Raw genomic sequence first — 17,920 nt, forward strand, 5'->3', positions numbered from 1 at the left:
GAGCAGTTTTTGACCAAAATGTTTCTAAGTCCTCAGTTTTGGAACTTGGCTATCTGGATACCCTTTATCACTACAACCAAGGGTCCAGGACTGGTGGGACACCTCTTGGGGTTTAGGACACCTTTAGGCTGGGTCCAGGTGTGGGTCCAAGATGGTGGGAGCCTTTTATGTCTCTGTGACTCTGAAAAGGAGGCAAGCATACTAGCCCTTGGAGTTACTCTGGAAGTCCATGCAGATGAAGATGTATGGCTCAACAGCAGGGCTGACCACTGGGGGTTGAAGGGAGGCTCCAGATAGCAAAGCTGTCCTTCTAGGTACAGCAGCAGTCTGGCAGATGGCACAGAAGGTCACAGCAACAGGCAGTCCTCTGAGAGTCCTTCCCCAGGTCCAGTAGTGAACTGAAGACTAGGTCTGAAGGTCCTATTTCTTTTTTTCCTTGGTGCCCTTCTTCTGGAAGGTGGGAGGAACTTTTGGAAATGTTCTTTGAAGGGCATGGAATTTCCTGACTCCCTTGCCCTGGATCCAAGCTGGCTACTGTGAAAATATTGGATTACTAGCCCTTTTGATTGAAAGAAGAGCACCTGCTATTCAGTTGCAAGTGGATTGTGCTCAACACCCCCCCCCCAAAAGATGACTCAGCAGATAGCCCATTGAGGCACACTTAGGGCCTGATTACGACTTTGGCGGAGTGGATTACTTCGTCCCAAATGTGATGGATATCCCGCCCGCCATATTACGAGTTCCATAGCATATAATGGACTCGTAATTCGGCGTGTAGGATATACGTTACATTTGGGACGGAGTAATCCCCTCCGCCGAAGTCGTAATCAGGCCCATAATCCTCCACTGTATGACTGTCTGGGAAGAATTCACAAAGTCTAACTGTCAGCTACCCCCACTCATGTGACCCAAGACAGGCTGCAAGCACAAAATGGCTAAGGGTATAAAAATGCCAACTTCCAAAAAATGGCATTTTCAAAATTGTAGTGAAAATTCAACTTTACCATTAAAGAGGGTTTGTCATTACAATTTCATAGATACTAAACACGACAAGGCTATCTGCTCCAAATTAGGAATCACAGCTTATTTAATGTAATCAGAAATCTCCAATGTTATCCTCTAAAAGGTGCAGGCCTGACAGTAGTGAAAAGCAAATTTGCAAGTTTTTCTGTAAAACTTAAAAGTACATCTCCAGCCTTTTAATTACACAGCATGCTGTTCTATGGGTTACCTAGGGCCTAAGTTGGGGGTGACCAATATGTAATAATAGGGGAGTTTAAATGCCAAGTCGACATGGCGGTGTAAAGCTGCATTCAGGCTGCAATGGCAGGACTAAGACATGTTTTAAAGTGATCCTTAAGTTAATGGAACAATAAATTCTGTAGGAGAACTGGTAGCATTTAATTTACAGGCCGGGGGTATATGCTATATCACTCTACAAGGACTTATAAGTAAATTAAATATGCCAATCAGACGTAAGCCAATCAAACCATGTTTAGGGGAGTGAATGCAAGAACTTTAGTACTGGCTAGCAGTGGTAAAGTGCCCAGAGTCCTAAATCCAACAAAAAGAGGATTAGAAAAATAGGAGGAAAAAAGCAAAAGGTTTGAGGATAACCCTGCAGATTCCCAAGGCCAACAAAAATGAATTTTGGCAAAAATTGGAGCTAAGTATGCAAAAAGTATGGGGGGAATACTATCCTAGTTGTCACTAGGTGTCAGTCAAAAGTTGAAAGCAAAAGCATTCAAATTCTTCATGAAGATGCAGTTCCCCTAGTCATCGGTAGGTGTTCCTCAAAAGTAGAATGTAAGAGCACTGAAATTCTTATATGATGCTGCAGCGCTATTAGTCGTTAGTAGGAGTCCCTCACAAGTCAAATGCAAAAGCATTGACATTTGCAAATGAGGTTCACTTCTACTTGTCTTAATAGAGGTCCAGCTCACGTCAGAAGCAACTCCTGAAATGTTCTGCACCAAGCTGAGGGGGTGTGCCTTCACATAGAAATCTGCATACACCCTTTTGATATTTTTGCTTGTTTTCCATAGGATTAATTATGTGCTAAAGCTGGTTGTGAATAATATTAGAAATTGGGTCTCTAGTGGACAGAGATTTGTGCCATGTCCATTAGGGATCACAATCCTAGTAAGTTTAAGTCAAATACACACTTAATTAACCAGTGCTCACCCACTGGTAGCTTGGCACAGAGCAGTCAGGCTTAAGTAAAGAGGCAATGTGTAAAATATTTGTGCAACACACATGGACAGAAACACAATGAGAACACCATAAAAAGGACTCCACACCAGTTTAGAAAAATAGAGAATGTTTATCTGAGTAGAACCAGACCAAAACGACAAAAATACAATCAGTAGAAGTCAAGTTATTAATTTTTGAAGATGAAACTAAAAGTAGTGCTTGGAAGTTACTAGCGGTCAAATGGTTACATGAGGTCATGATGGACTGGTGCAAATCCAAAGTTCAGGCTTACCATGATGGAGGATAAGTCAGCTACAGAACCAATGGAGATTCTGCTGAAAAGTACGTTTGATGGAGCAAAGCGTCCACATTGAGGGTTAAATGTTGGGGTATTTCCAACACAGTCGGGTCACTACGACTTCGTCCAGCTTCACTGCAGTGAATGTGATGCATCATTGTCAGCCGCGTAAAGCATTCTCACGAGGCCACACAGGCTGTGAATCTGCAGTCATTGAACAGCCTCTGCATCAGAGTAGAAAGAGCAATGCATCAGAAATTCTCCTGCACTCGAGAGAATGCTTCGGTTTTACAGAACACAGCCGTCGAACGCACTTATGAAGTCTAGGACTGGATAGGGCAGTGATGTCCCTGAGACTGCAGGAGGACAGAGGGCAAGCCAGCAAGCCCTCTGGGTTCAGCAAGAAGGGTCCAGTGCTTGTCCTCAGCAGGGCAGAGATCAGCAGGCAGCAAGGAAGCTCAACAAAGCAGAGAAGCAGTTCCTTGGAACAGTCAGTCCAGGCAACGAGGCAATCCCAACAGCACAGCAGTCTTTACTCCAGCAAAGTTCTTCCAAAGACCAGAAGATTTCAGGGGGTCAGAGCCCCAGAATCTATACCAAAAAGTGCCTTGAAGTGGGGGTACCTTCAGAGCAGCTCCTTGAAGTGCACATGTCCCCCTTTTGTTCCAGCTCTGGCTCCAGACTATAAGTTGGGAGTAATAAGCCCTTTGTGTAGGGCTCAGGCCACTACCCTTTGAAGTGTAAGTGTGAGAACTTTCCATCCTCCCTGCCCAGGAAGACCCATCAGTATGCAGATGAATGCAGGCACAATTAAGTGCTCTGTAGTGTGGCTGTCTGGAGGGAATGCACAAATGTAGCTGTGACACAGCCTAGTTCAGATGTGTATTGGAGATAGGCTGTCAGGTACACAGAGCAGGGAGAACAGAAAAATGTCCTCTTTCTAGAAGTAGCATTGCTAAAATAGTGATAATAAATCCGAGTTCACCAGTCAAGAGGATTTATCATTACATTCCCATAATATGAAATATGATGCAGCTACTCCTTTCTGATCAGGAATTACAACTCAAAACATATTAAGGAGTTCCCAATGCTGGCCTATGAGAGGAGTAGGCCTCACAGTAATGAAAAACGACTTTAGGAGTTTTTCATTACCAGGACATGTAAAACTTAAAGGTACATGTCCTGCCTTTTATTTACATAGCTCCCTGCCCTGTGGTGGCTTATATATAATATATGGGGAGTTTAAGGCTTGGCAAGAGGTTTTAAATGGCAAGTCGAAGTGGCAGCAAAACTGCATACAGAGGCTCCACAATGGCATGCCTGAGACATGTTTACAGGGCCACTTGAGTGGGTGGCATAATCAATGCTGCTTGGTCACTAGTACATTTAATTTACCGGAACTGGATATATGGTATACAACTTTTCAAGGGACTTACAAGTATATTACAAGTATATTAAATATGCCAACTGTGGATACACCAAAGTTACCATGTTTAAAGGAGAAGCACATGCATTTTACCACTGGTTAGCAATGGTAATGTGCTCAGAGTCGCAAGGTCAACAAAAAGATACAGGGAAAAACAGGAGGTGAAAGGCATAAAGTCTGGGGTAAGACCACCCTAAAGATGCCAGGTATAACAAATAACAATTCACATGTACTTATTTCAATGCATTTTGTATTAATATTTTAAGGTAATGATCACACCCTACTGTACATAGGAACATTTATTCACTGGTAAGTACATTTAACTAACTTGTTTTGGCTATTAATGTTTCGGTGAGTGTAAGCTTTGTGTTTAATTTGTGAGTAACATTTTCTGCACGCTGACAGTGCAGGCACAACATTCCAATTGGGGTGATGTATTTTCACAAGTACTTGCTACTCACTAGAGGGCTCTACCAAGGGCTCCTTCAAGTAGCTAACATTTTTATCACAAACCTGTGTGGGATGTGGTTTCAATCTAAAAATGTTTATATACAGGATAACTACTCTCACAACTCATTTTTAGTAGGAATAAATATACCAAATTTGGTTTATAGTGCGGAATTAACATTGTAATTTGCAATAAATGTCTTGTGAGTTATAAAAATAGTCGATGTAACCTTATTATACATAGGGACTTTCAGTCATTGGGAAGTGTATGTGTCTAACAATTTCTAATTTTGGGGAACTATTTTTAAGTGAATGTGTACATGTGCAAGGGAAAAATGAAGTCACTCAAAGTGAAGGTATCCAATGGCTAGAGTGGGGTGGTCTGTAGATCTACTACTGCTGGGGTCGGAGGGAGTATAATCTGAGTGACATGCCAATAGACCAATGGTGAAAGAGTGCTGATTGAGAGTTGCTTTATATGTATGTATTTTTTGTGTTATGCAATATCTAGTGGCTATAAAAAACCTCAGAGCTGTGCACAGGTCTCGAGATGATATTCTCCAATGCACCACATAGGTTAATCCAGAATAGGTCCCAGAGTTTTACGCACATTTTTTAAACCCATTCTATTAATTTACTTTCAAAGTGTACAATGGATGTAGGAAGCTGGCTCAGTATATACTATGTCAAAGTGAGATATAGCGTGTACAGAGTCCAGGGGTTTCCCAGAGGCTTGACAGAGGCTAAAGTAGATAATACTAATGCTCTATTTGTGGTAGTGTGGTCGAGCAGTTAGGTTTATCAGAGGGTAGTACAAAGCATTTGTTGTACACACACAGAAAATAGAAGAAGCACATACTCAATGACTTAACTCCAGACCAATGGTTTTTAGATTGTAAAAATATATTTTCTCAATTTATTTTTACAACCACAAGATTCAAGTTGCAGATAAGTACCTTAAATGTTTTGTATTTCACACAGGTATCAACAGTACTTTGTTTGAAATAGGTAAGTAATACAGTTTTTGAATTATTGGCAAAAAGCTGTTTTAAAAATGGACATTGCTATTTTTTAAACAGTTCCTGGGGAGAAGAAATGTTAGGTCGGTTTACAGGTAAGTACAACATTTACAGTTTCAGTCTCTGGGTTTTAGGAAGTCCACCGGTTGGGGTTCAAGTTAACCCCAGACACCCACCACCAGCAACACAGGGCCGGCTGGGTGCAGAGGTCATAGTTAAGCAAATTTAACGTGGGCTCCTATGGAGACAGGGGGGTACTCGGAATCCGGTCAGCCAGCAGGTAAGTACCCGTGACTCGGAGGGCAGACTTGGGGGGTTAGAAGAGCACTGGAGGGGCCACAAGTAGGCACCAAACACACACCCTCAGCGGCACAGGGGCGGCTGGGTGCAGGGTGCAAACAGGGTGTTGGGTTTCCAATGCTGGTCTATGGGGAGACCCCGGGGGACACTCAGAGGCTGCAGGGGAGGTCCAGGGGTGTGTCTCGGGAATACCACTCGTGGAACAGGGAGGAAGGCCGTCTGCCAACCGATGAGGTACCGGGGGTTGGTTTCTCCAAGGCCTCGGGCTGCGGGTACAGTGTGTTCTTTAGGCGTCAGATATTTTTGTCCAGAGCTTCGCGGTCAGGGCTCTGGATTCCCTCTGCAGGCATCGTCGTGGAGGGGTGGAGAGTCCAACCCAGGGTGGGCACTTGCTTACAATCGCCTGGGGACCCTCTCTTGCTGTGTGGACCAACCTGGACATGGAACGAGGGTGTCGAGTGCACAGGGGTCAAGACTCAAGCATCTGGAGTGAGGTGGGAGTCCTTAGTTGTAGGTTTCTTCAGACACAGCTGCTATCCTCAGGAGTTCTTGGTCATTTTGGGTGCAGGGCAGTCCTCTGGAGTTGGCATATGTCCCTGGGCCTGCTGGATGTGTCGCTGGTCTTTTTGCAGGTACTTTGAAGCAAGAGACAGTTCGGTAGGGCTGGGGCCAAAGCAGTTGTCGTCTTCCTTCTTCTCTGCTGAGGATTTCAGTTCACCAGTCCCTCTTCTTCTTGTAGGTCACCAGGAATCTGGTGAGCTGGATCCAGGGAGGCCCTTAAATCCTAGATTTAGGGGCGTGTTAGAGGTCAGGGGGCAGTAGCCAATGGCTACTGTCCCTGAGGGTGGCTACACCCTCCTTGTGCCCACTCCCTTTGGTGAGAGGAGAACATTCCTATCCCTATTGGTCCCTATCCTCCCAACCAAGATGGAGGATTCTGCAGGGAGGGAGGTCACCTCAGCTCTGGATGCCTTAGGGCTGGTCCTGGCTGGGGTGGTCACTCCTTCCTGCTTTCCCTAATTTTCCCACCGGACTTGCCGCCAAAAGTGGGGCTTTGTCTGGGGGGGCGGGCATCCCCACTTGCTGGACTGCCCTGGTGCACTGTAACCCGAGGCTTGAGCCTTTGAGGCTCATTGCCAGGTGTTACAGTTCCTGCAGGAGGAGCTGTGAAGCACCTCCACCCAGGACAGGCTTTGTTTCTGACCACAGAGTGCACAAAGGCATTCGCCCCATGTGGTCAGAAACTTGTCTGAAAGTGGCAGGCTGGCACAGACGGTCAGTCCTACACTAGCGGTTGGGCTAACATACAGGGGCAACTCTAGGTTGCTCTCTGTGTGCATTTTTCAATAAATCCCACACTGGTATCAGTGTAGGTTTATTGTGCTGATAAGTTTTATACCAACCTTCCCAGTATTCAGTGAAGCCATTATGGTGCTGTGGAGTTCGTAATGACAAACTCCCAGAGTGGTGCCCTATCCAGTCCCTGGGCCCTTGAAAGGTGAAGTTGGCAGAACAAGAGCTGAAATCCAAGCACAGAACGTCATGCGGGGAAATTTTCAACACACATCTGCAACGCGGCTGATAAACAATGCACCGCAGGCTTTGCTGCTGAATTAGATACTCTACCTGCATCATGGCTGGAGAAACTAATTGTAACACCCGCTCGCGGCTGCTGATAACAAAGCAAATCCCATGCAGTGGGGTTTTCTAATACCGTGCAACTGGATTTTCCATGCATCGTTCTTAGGCGTCAAAGTCATCTCAACTCTGTGTGGATTCAAGGTGCCCCATGTGTAAATCGAAGCATCGCTCTCTTGCGAGGGAGAAAACCGCATTGCTAACCCGACCAGAGAAGAAACGATGCATGGCCTCCCTTGCGAGGAAGGAATCAACACATCTCTGACTTTTGCGATGCACGCTCGCCCATGCAGTTTTATTTTTTAAACAAACTAGGTACTTTGTGCAAAATCATAGTTTCCATTGTTTTCTATAGTGTAAAACTCTTATTCTTTTGAAAATTCATATCTTGACTTGTGTATGTTGGATTTTTGTCATTTTTGCCTTGTTTAATTTAGATAAATATTACCTATTTTTCTAAACTGGTGTGGTGTTCATTTTGTAGTGTTTTCACTGTATTACTGTGTGTGTTGATACAAATACTTTACACATTGCTTCTGAGTTAAGCCTTTTTGCTCGTGCCAAGCTACCAAGGTGGTGAGCAGGGGTTAACCAGGTGTGTTTTTCCTTTGCCCTGACTAGAGTGAGGGTCCTTGCTTGGACAGGGTGTAACCTGACTGCCAACCAAAGACCCCATTTCTAACAGACAGCTTGCACCAATTACTCCTAAAGACGTACAAAACCAGCAAGCTTTGCTAACGCTGATGAATTTCCAACTTTGTGTATTCTCGCCAAGTCAAAAAGGACCAAACACAATCTTAAAAATTGTAATTTAGGTATACGGGATATAATCATCAATAAATATTCCTGTGGTGTCAATTTCAAATAGGGTGCCAACGGGAACTGATTGTGGCATTTTGTAAGCAAAATATGCAAATCGATTTCTTTTGCCATAGCTTTTATTCTTTTGTATATAAAAAAATGTAAAACTATTATGTGAAATGTTGAGAATCTATGATGGAATCGTACTTAATTCACAAAGAGTGGGCTCAATATCTCTGGCCCACAAGACAGATTTAGAACAAATTAGTTCTTGAACAAGTAATATTTTAAGTAGCCTTAGCCTTTGTTTGCTTTAAATAATTTACACCAATATTTCAGCAATGTTGTCTTTTGGTGAGAACCTGCTCAGTGAGGTCAAGCTCTAGGCGAATCTGGACTTTCATTGTAGCATTAGGGAGGTTAGAGAAACTTCTATGCAGCCTAAATTGTACCTAGTTAAGGCATCCACTGAATTTGCCACAAACTGTTGAAGCCCATCTGTCATTGAAGGTTAATATGTGGCATAAATAACTTTATATAATGGTGGCAGTAGCACTACAGGTGCTAAAGACTGTGACGAATGGTATGTGACAAGGTGTTTTTTGAGTGTCTTGAAAGAACGTGCTGATTGAGGGAAGAAGCGCAGGTAAGGTGGCCTGTACTGTTGCATGAATATCACACACACCATCGATTTTGTGACTGTCTACGTAGGCTAGTGTTTTAGAGCAACAGTTTAGCCAATAGCAGAGATGGCATCTTGATGGATGACTACTGCCGTCTCTCGGGTTATAGAGGACAGCTCTGACATAGGATCAGAGACTGAGACATCAGATACTGAGACAGCATCTGAGGGATAGGACAATGGCACAGACTCTGGGAGTGATTTTTCCGTCGGAGGAGTCCCATTCGATAACTCCTCTTCCAGTAAATTATGAGGGAGGTGATGAGGACAGTCCTGCTGTCCCTTCGCAAGCACAGTCTGTGCTACAGGGTAATAGTGGGTTAGCCCAACCCAGAGAGCAGGTGAATGCGGCAGCAAGCAGAGAGAGAGAGTGCTCTCTTGGGAGCTCCCCAATTTAGTTCAGCCCCAAATTCCACCGCCCAAATCGTTTTGTGGAGACATCAAAATTATCTATCACAAAACAAACTGGTTTTGTAAGGCAGGCACCTGTGTTTTTGGTCCTGGGTTCGGCGGCCATATAGAGAAACATACTAAACCCAAACATTTCTGGAAACTAGACATCCGGGGGAGTCCACAGAGATGTGACTTGTGTGGATTCCCCAAAGTTTTCTTACCCAGAATACCCTGCAAAGCTGAAATGTTGAATAAAAACTCTATTTTTCTCACATTTCTGTCACACAAACTACAGGAATATGCTGGGGATCCACAAAATTCCTACCACCCAGTGATTCCTCACCTATCCTGATAAAAACACTACCCCACTTGAGTGCCGATACCTAGTGCCTGCGTCAGGAATGGATCACCCCAGGGTCAACAGCTGCCTCATGTAAGGACCAACATTGACCGCTGTCTGATCTATTCCTGTCGCTGGCACCAGGCCTACCCACACAAGTGAGGTACTATTTTTATCGGGAGACTTGGGGGAACGCTGGGTGGAAGGACATTTGTGGCTCCTCTCAGATGCCAGAACTTTCTGTCACCAAAATGTGAGGAAAAAGTGTTTTTTTAGCCACACTTTGAGGTTTGCAAAGGATTCTGGGTAACAGAACCTGGTCAGAGACCCACAAGTCACCCCATCTTGGATTCCCCTAGGTGTCTAGTTTTCAAAAATGACAAGGTTTGCTAGGTTTCCCTAGGTGCCGGCTGAGCTAGAGGCCAAAATCCACAGCTAGGCACTTTGCAAAAAACAGGTCTGTTTTCTTTGGGAAAATGTGATGTGTCCACATTGTGTTTTGGGGCATAACCTGTTGCGGGCGCTAGGCCTAGCCACACAAGTGAGGTACCATTTTTATCAGGAGACTTGGGGGAACGTTGGGTGAAAGGAAATTTGTGGCTCCTCTCACATTTTGAGGTTTGCAAAGGATTCTGGGTAACAGAACCTGGTCAGAGACCCACAAGGTTTGGTAGGCTTCCCTAGGTGCCGGCTGAGCTAGAGGCAAAAATCTACGGCTAGGCACTCTGCAAAAAACACGTCAGATTTCAATGTAAAAATGTGATGTGTCCATGTTGCGTTTCCTGTCGCGGGCATTAGACCTACTCACGCAAGTGAGGTACCATTTTTATCGGGAGACTTGGGGGAACACAGAATAGCAAAACAAGTGTTATTGTCCCTTGTCTTTCTCTACATTTTTTCCTTCCAAATGTAAGACAGTGTGTAAAAAAGACGTCTATTTGAGAAATGGCCTGTAATTCACATGCTAGTATGGGCACCCCAGAATTCAGAGATGTGCAAATAACCACTGCTTCTCAACACCTTATCTTATGCCACTTTGGAAATACAAAGGTTTTCTTGATACCTATATTTCACTCTTTATATTTCAGCAAATGAATTGCTGTATACCCGGTATAGAATGAAAACCCATTGCAAGGTGCACCTCATTTATTGGCTCTGGATACCTAGGGATCTTGATGAATCTACAAGCCCTATATATAACCCCGCAACCAGAAGAGTCCTGCAGATGTAATGGTATATTGCTTTAAAAAATCTGACATTGCAGGAAAAAGTTACAGAGTAAAACGTGGAGAAAAATGGCTGGTTTTTTCAGCTCACTTTCAATATTGTTTTTATTTCAGTTGTTATTTTCTGTAGGAAAACCTTGTAGGATCTTCATAAATGACCCCTTGCTGAATTCAGAATTTTGTCTACGTTTCAGAAATGTTTAGCTTTCCGGGATCCAGCATTGGTTTCATACCCATTCCTGTCACTAACTGGAAGGAGGCTGAAAGCACCAAAAATAGTAAAAATGGGGTATGTCCCAGTAAAATGCCACAATTGTGTTGAAAAATGTGGTTTTCTGATTCAAGTCTGCACGTTCCTGAAAGGTGGGAAGATGGTGGTTTTAGCACCAGAAACCCTTTGTTGATGCCATTTTCAGGGAAAAAACCACAAGCCTTCTTCGGCAGCCCTTTTTCCCCATTTTTTTGAAAAAAATGAAATTTTCACTGTATTTGGCTAATTTCTTGCTCTCCTCCAGGGGAAACCACAAACTCTGGGTACCATTAGAATCCCTAGGATGTTGGAAAAAAAGGACACAAATTTGGTGTGGATAGCTTATGTGGACAAAACGTTATGAAGGCCTAAGCGCGAACTAACCCAAATAGCCAAAAAAGGGCTCAGAGTGGGGGGGGGGAGTAGGCCCAGCAGCTAAGAGGTTAAAAAAAGCACAGATGCCTCACGAGGTAAAGTAATGTTAAGTGGAAGGGTTGAGAGATTGCTGGCTTCGTAAGGTGTCCAAGGAAATGACCAAATTTAACCCCCTCATTATACACCGTGACCAGACATGGTCATGACATCTTAGGAGTTTGAGCCTATCATAACAGGTGGATTTCAATGAGCAAAGCTTTTCATACAATCTATTCTAGGTCCATGGGGAGAGTATTCTTTCGGGCCTTCGTGGAAGTTTCCTACTCTGGAATTTCCCTATTGAGCAATTGTCTGATTCCCACCATGGTAGAAGTGCATAAACTCCTAGTGACCACTTTGAAAGCCTCCCATCCATTCAAAGGGGAGGAAGATGTGCCATCATTTCCCAGAAAGAACACATCAATGTGGTCTTGTATTGTGTGCCAGAACACTGTGTCATCGACCATGCAGACCTGCAAGAGCCATGTAGGAATGTAAGCTAAAATTCTACCCCAGGCCAGTGACATCTGCAACAGGTTATGATTGGAAAGTGTCTTGCTGGAATAAATAATAGAACAGATACAAATGTGAAGGGCTGATGAACATACAAACCTACCCAGCCCAGAGTTCATGTTGTGCTTAGGGGAATGGAAAGAGCATTCTCGATGGAGAAGAAAACACAGGTGCCAAGTATCCCCTGAGTACTGGTGCTTAAGCCACTGACAGAGTCCCTTGGTGGAAGAGATAGCGTCAGACTGAGGGATAGAGGGAGAGAGATCAAGTAATACAACTTGAGCACAGTTAAAAAAAAATCGCCTTCCAAAATCCAAGGAATGTGTGTTCAGTCTGAGAGAAAGGTTGAGGCTTATGTCAGTATCTGGCCGGGTCAACGTTATGGGCATTTAGCATTCCCAGAACCAGTGGTGCACCATCCAACTTACCTTTGTTTTAAAATGCAACCACCATCTTTGTTGATACACTTAGGACCTCATCTCGAGTGTGGCAGTCTCAAGACCACCACACTCACAATGGCGGTTGGACCGCCGCAAATAGGGCAGTCCAACCACCCTATTTTGACCGTGGCAGATGGGCTGGTCCGACTGCCGGCACCGCCAGGTTGCCGCCTGTCGACAGCCTGGTGGTCTTGGTGGTCGCAATCCACCAGGGCAGGGCTGTAAGCAGTGCTGCCCTGGGGATTACAAATTCCCTTTCCGCCATGCAAAGGCTGATGGAAAGGGGGTGTCAGGGAGCCCAAGGGGGCCCCTGCTCTGCCCATGCACTCATCAGGGGCCGCCACGGACAGCCCAGTTGCACATTTCACTGCCCGAATTATGGGCAGCAAAATGTGCAATAGGTGCAGTCCCACCCGACGCACCACAACATTGCCGCCGGCTTGATTACGAGCTGGCGTCAATGTTGTGGTGAGTTTTCCACTGGACCAGATGGCAGAAACGTTGTTTTCCCCAGCTGGCCCAGCGGAAAACTCCTAATAGGGCAGCCAGCATACCGCCAACGCTTGCGGTATTCTGGCTGCAGTGGCTTCGTCAGTCCTAAAAAAAGACTGCCGAAGCCGTAATGAGGGCCTTAGGGTCCATTTCAAAAGGGAACAGCTGCCTTAAACCAAAGAAAGATTCCTCTGATGTATGCGGACCAACCCATGGCATACTTCAGGGGTTTGCATACAATGCCCGATCCCACAATTTTCTTGCCTTGTCTTTGAATTTTTCCTATATTACACTTTGTGACTGTGTTTAATGTGTTGCAATTCTAAAAACAAACCAGACCCCACCCTTGTCCTTCCTTGAGTTAGGGGAAATCCTAAGAGTTCTGTTGCAATTTTCACTTGAGGGGTTATTACCCTCCAGTCCCCTACTGCTGGGTCCTAGCCGATGGCTAGCAAAGTGTCTGGGATGGATCATGGGTTCACAAAAGAGGAAATGTTGTTACCCTCTGATTCCCATCAGCTGAATGACCCCTTTAAACAGTCCAATTTTCCTACACCAGTGAGTGTTTGTGAATACTCTTACATTGTTCAGTGTCTCCCACTATCCTCTTCTTGTCTATCTGGCAGTGGATACACAAATGGTGCCCAGCAGGGGTTTTCCTGGATCAGTGACTTCCAAGGGGCACATTACTATAGCAACCATATGACGTTATGAGAGCTAAATAAGCCTCTTCATCCCAGGAAAAGCACCTTGCTCACAAGAGTGAAAAAAGTCCACAAATCCAGCCCCATCAAAATGGAAGTTCCCCGAACAACACACACAAGCTTTGTGAGGATAAACAAGCGAGAATTAACTGCTCTACTTTGCACTGTTTTGCTTTCAGTATGTTGATTGCGTAGAAACAAGGTAAGGGCCCTTTATAACGTTGTTGTTAATTACACCTTTTAGAAAAGCCTTTTCCACTCCTGCTGTGGTGGAGGTGTTCTGGAAGAGAGATAAACCCAAAACAACAGAGCAGTGATATAAACGTTGGTGTTTTCTGGATTTGTGACTCTCTAAGGGCTCCATTACAAGGAGCAGAGAAATATCATACCTCACCTGAAATGCTTGCACTGTGGTATCAGCAATCATATGTATCAGTGTAGGTCAATAATTTTGCTTTGCATGAATCCACCGTCATTATGTGGTTTCCAAAGGATCCCTTGAAAAATAAGCAGTGATGCCACCTGATGCCCATGATAATGCCCAGTTTTCAGCAACTTCCAACCAAGGGATCTCACAAGCTTTTAGCTGGTGAAATTTCTGTAGATTATTTTTGTAGATTCAGTATTCCAACACTCCTTATTATCCCTAACTAGGCCAAATACATTGTGCATGCCAGTTCTATGATGTTTTCAAGGGAGAGCACTAACAGTATACCACTGATTGGCATGGGTAAAGTGCACAGAGTCTTAAAACTGGTTCAGCAAAGGAAGGTAAAAACCTGGGGGTGACCTTTCGGGGACAGCAAGGTCCAGCAAGCAATAAAACACCTACATTGACGCTGGTGGTTTTCTTTCATTCTTTCTCTTTTTCTTTCTTTTTACTAAAACATGCTTGGAATATGTGTTGCGATTTGAACATTTTTGTCTGAAGGACCCCAATAAATACGTTATGGTTTAAAAAATAACGATTGGGTAGTCAAGTTTGAATGAGTTTCGACCTCAACAATTAGGACTTTCTTACTATTATTTCATCAGGTTTTACATTAGATAGCCTCCTTCACTTACTTTCTGGATCTTTCCAATCTGGTCTGAGAGTGTGTCCAACAAACGTGTTTTCATGAAATCTGCTACTTTGGCCACTCGGCCATCTATGTAGAAACTGCAAAAAAGAATTAAGATGACATTACCTCATTATCAAAATGTTTATTCATTACGGATTAATACTTTCTATGTATTCTCGAAATTATAGAAGGACACATCTACTAAGAGACACTAAAATTATTTACATTCCATATTTGCATACTTACTAGTTTCCATAAAAAGGACCAACTTTACCTTCATGACATACTATTTAAAATTTCAGCCACCAGCAACTTAAAGATCAGTCAGAAACCGCGTTCCTACAGTACTACCACCTGCCAGTTTTACAGTAAGACATTTCCACTAACTATGGGTTGTATGAACAAGTTACTTGCATTAAGGTTCTTTTTTGCTGGATGATCTAGATCACGCAGATTTGTTAGGTGAACCTTACCCTCAGGAGACTGAATCTGGAAAATGTGTCATATAATTTTACTGCCATTGGTAGCACTCTCTGCTATGTCACCCTCAACGATGTGATTACGCCTTTTATGATATTACAGCACACTATATAAAGTGCCCCTGCAAGTGTGACATCGGTTTTAATCTTTTCCATGCCCATACCGAGGCAACCAATGGAAAAAGTTTATGAAACAGAATTATCCAACATTTAATCAGCTAGTCACTGAAAGGAGAGATGAGCAGTCTGTCTAGAATCTGGTTGATATGGTCCATGCATTACAAAGAACAAAACCAAAGGTAACCCATCAAAAAAGTCAGAACTAAATTCAAATCCCACCGAGGCATTACAAACGAAGTGGGAGTAAACTTGTTAGTTAACCCTTTAAGGAACCTAAAAACAATAGGGGACTTAAATAAGGAAGGCTGATAAGGAAGGAGAAGAAAGGCGACAGCGCTGACAAATAGCCTTTCACTGTCACAACTGCAAAACCCTTCTATGCCAAGGAAAGGTCAAAAAGCAAAATATCAGATAAATGGGCCTTTAAGGGATCAATTTGTCTCTCTCCACACCAGGTAACAAATTGTGCCCATCTGCCGGCATAAACAGTCTTGGTGGAGTGTCACCTGGCTGATAAGATAACATCCACCACTTCTCAAGGGAGAGAAAAATAACTCAGATTGCCACCGTTCAATCTCCGGGCATGTAGGTGCAGGCACTGGAGGTGGGGGTGTAGAACCTGCCCCTGCGACTGGGAGAGGAGATCTACCCTGTGAGGGAGACAGAGCAGAGGGCACAGTAAGAGTTGAAGGAGGTCTGTGTACAACACCCTTCTTGGCCAATCCAGGGCTATAAAAATGACCTGAGCCCGATCTTGGCAAATCTTCCTCAGAACTTAGAGCTCAAGAAACCAAGAGTATGGGAGGAAATGTGTAAACCAGATGGTCGCACTAAGACAGCTGAAAGCCGTCCTCCAATGTCCCCTGCACTGGATACTGGAGGCTGCAGAATGATGGGCAGTGTGCATTCTCGCGAGTGGCAAACAGGTTTATCTGAGGAACTCCCCACATCCAGAAGACGTGAAGAACTACTTCCGGATGAAGACGCCACTCGTGATCGGTTGAAAAGTGCTGACTGAGACTGTCTGGATGTACATTGAGAACTCTGGCCAGATGGTTTGCTACTAAGAAATTCCGATGGTCTTGTGCCCAAGACCAGAGCCTCAGAGCCTCAGAGCCTCTCTGCAGAGAGGGTACAACCCTACTCCTCCTTATTTGTTTATGTACCACATCGCGGTAGTGTTGTCTGTCAAGACTTGAACTGACTGACCACGAATGGACGGGAGGAAGGCCTTAAGAGCCTGACCACGAATGGACGGGAGGAAGGCCTTGAAAGCCAGATGTCTCGCCTGCAATTCTAACAGATTGATGTGAAATGGCCTTTGATCTCCAAGTCCCCCAGATGAGGTCCCCACCTTAGAGTGGAAGCATCCGTTATAACTGTGGTCACCAGAGGTGGTAGACAAAACGGCCTTCCTTGGGAAAGGTTGAGGTCCAGAGCCCACCATCGTAGATCCACTGCAGCATCTCTGGAGATTGTAATCAACTCTTCGAGATCCCCTTTGTGTTGAAACCACTGCTTGTGGAAGCACCACTGGAGAGCCCTCATGTGCCACCATTCATGAATGGCCAACAGAATGCAGGAAGCGAACAGACCGAGCAGACGTAGGATCTTGAAGTCTGGAACAGTCGCTGCATTCTGAAACATTGGAATCAATGCCTGAATGTCCTGGATCCTCTGAGGAGGAGGGTAGGCCCGATTCAATGTTGTGTCCAGTACTGCCCCTATGAACAGGAGGTGCTGAGAGGGCTCCAGGTGAGATTTGGGCACATTCACTGTAAAGCCCAGGTTGAACAACATTTGGGTTGTCACCCACAAGTGATGCAACACGAGCTCTGGGGACGGGGCTTTGATCAGCCAATCGTCCAGGTAAGGGAATACAGATATTCCCCTCCTTCTGAGGTCCGCTGCCACCACTGCCATCACCTTTGTGAAGACTCAAGGTGCGTAAGTAAGACCAGAGGGAAGTACCGCAAACTGGTTGTGTTGCGACCCTACCACGAACCGGAGATACTTCCTGTGCAACTTCAGAATAGGGATATGAAAATAAGCATCCTGTAAGTTGATAGACACCATCCAGTCTTACTTGTTCAATGCAAGAAGCACCTGTGCTAGGGTCAGCATTTTGAACTCCTCCTGTTTGAGGAACCAATTCAAAATCCTCAGATCCAGGATAGGCCTCAATCGACCATCCTTCTTGGGAATCAGGAAATAACTTGAATAACATCCATGACCCCTTTCCTGCTCTGGAACCAACTCCACTGTGCCTTTTAACAGAAGGGTATGCACCTCTTGCTGAAGCAACAGGAGATGCTCTTCCATGTAAAATTAATGACGGGGAGGTTAGGGAGGGGGAAACTCCCGAAAAGGAAGGGCATAACCTTTTCCCACTATACTCAGCACCCAAGAGTCCGATGTAATTAACTCACACTTGTGGAGAAAATGTAACAGCCATCCCCCTACTGGTAAAACATGCTGGAAAATGGAGAGAAAACTGGGGCTGCTTTCCTTGATGGGCTCCCCCAGAGGAAGAGGATGAAGCAGAAGGCTGCTGTGTGGCTCCTCGCATTCTAACCCTCCAGAGCCCCTATAAGACCTGTAGAGAGGGTTGGCAGGCTGCTGGATGTTGGATTGTAGCCTTCCACGAAATGAGGACCCACAACCAAATCCTCTGAATCTCCGAA

At 44.7% G+C, this 17,920-nt stretch overlaps 1 protein-coding gene across 2 annotated transcripts in view; it reads right to left on the minus strand.

The window, feature by feature from the left end:
- Positions 1 to 17,920, minus strand: part of HPSE2 (heparanase 2 (inactive)) — a 2,071,112-nt gene that overhangs the window by 513,536 nt on the left and 1,539,656 nt on the right. For both annotated transcript variants that reach the window (XM_069239663.1, XM_069239662.1), the window contains one exon: positions 14,642 to 14,735. In XM_069239663.1, coding sequence (XP_069095764.1) covers positions 14,642 to 14,735 — 94 coding nt within the window. The remainder of the gene's footprint in view (positions 1 to 14,641; positions 14,736 to 17,920) is intronic.

The sequence above is a fragment of the Pleurodeles waltl genome, chromosome 6, assembly GCF_031143425.1.
Source record: "Pleurodeles waltl isolate 20211129_DDA chromosome 6, aPleWal1.hap1.20221129, whole genome shotgun sequence".
In the NCBI taxonomy this organism is placed as follows: Eukaryota; Metazoa; Chordata; class Amphibia; order Caudata; family Salamandridae; genus Pleurodeles; species Pleurodeles waltl.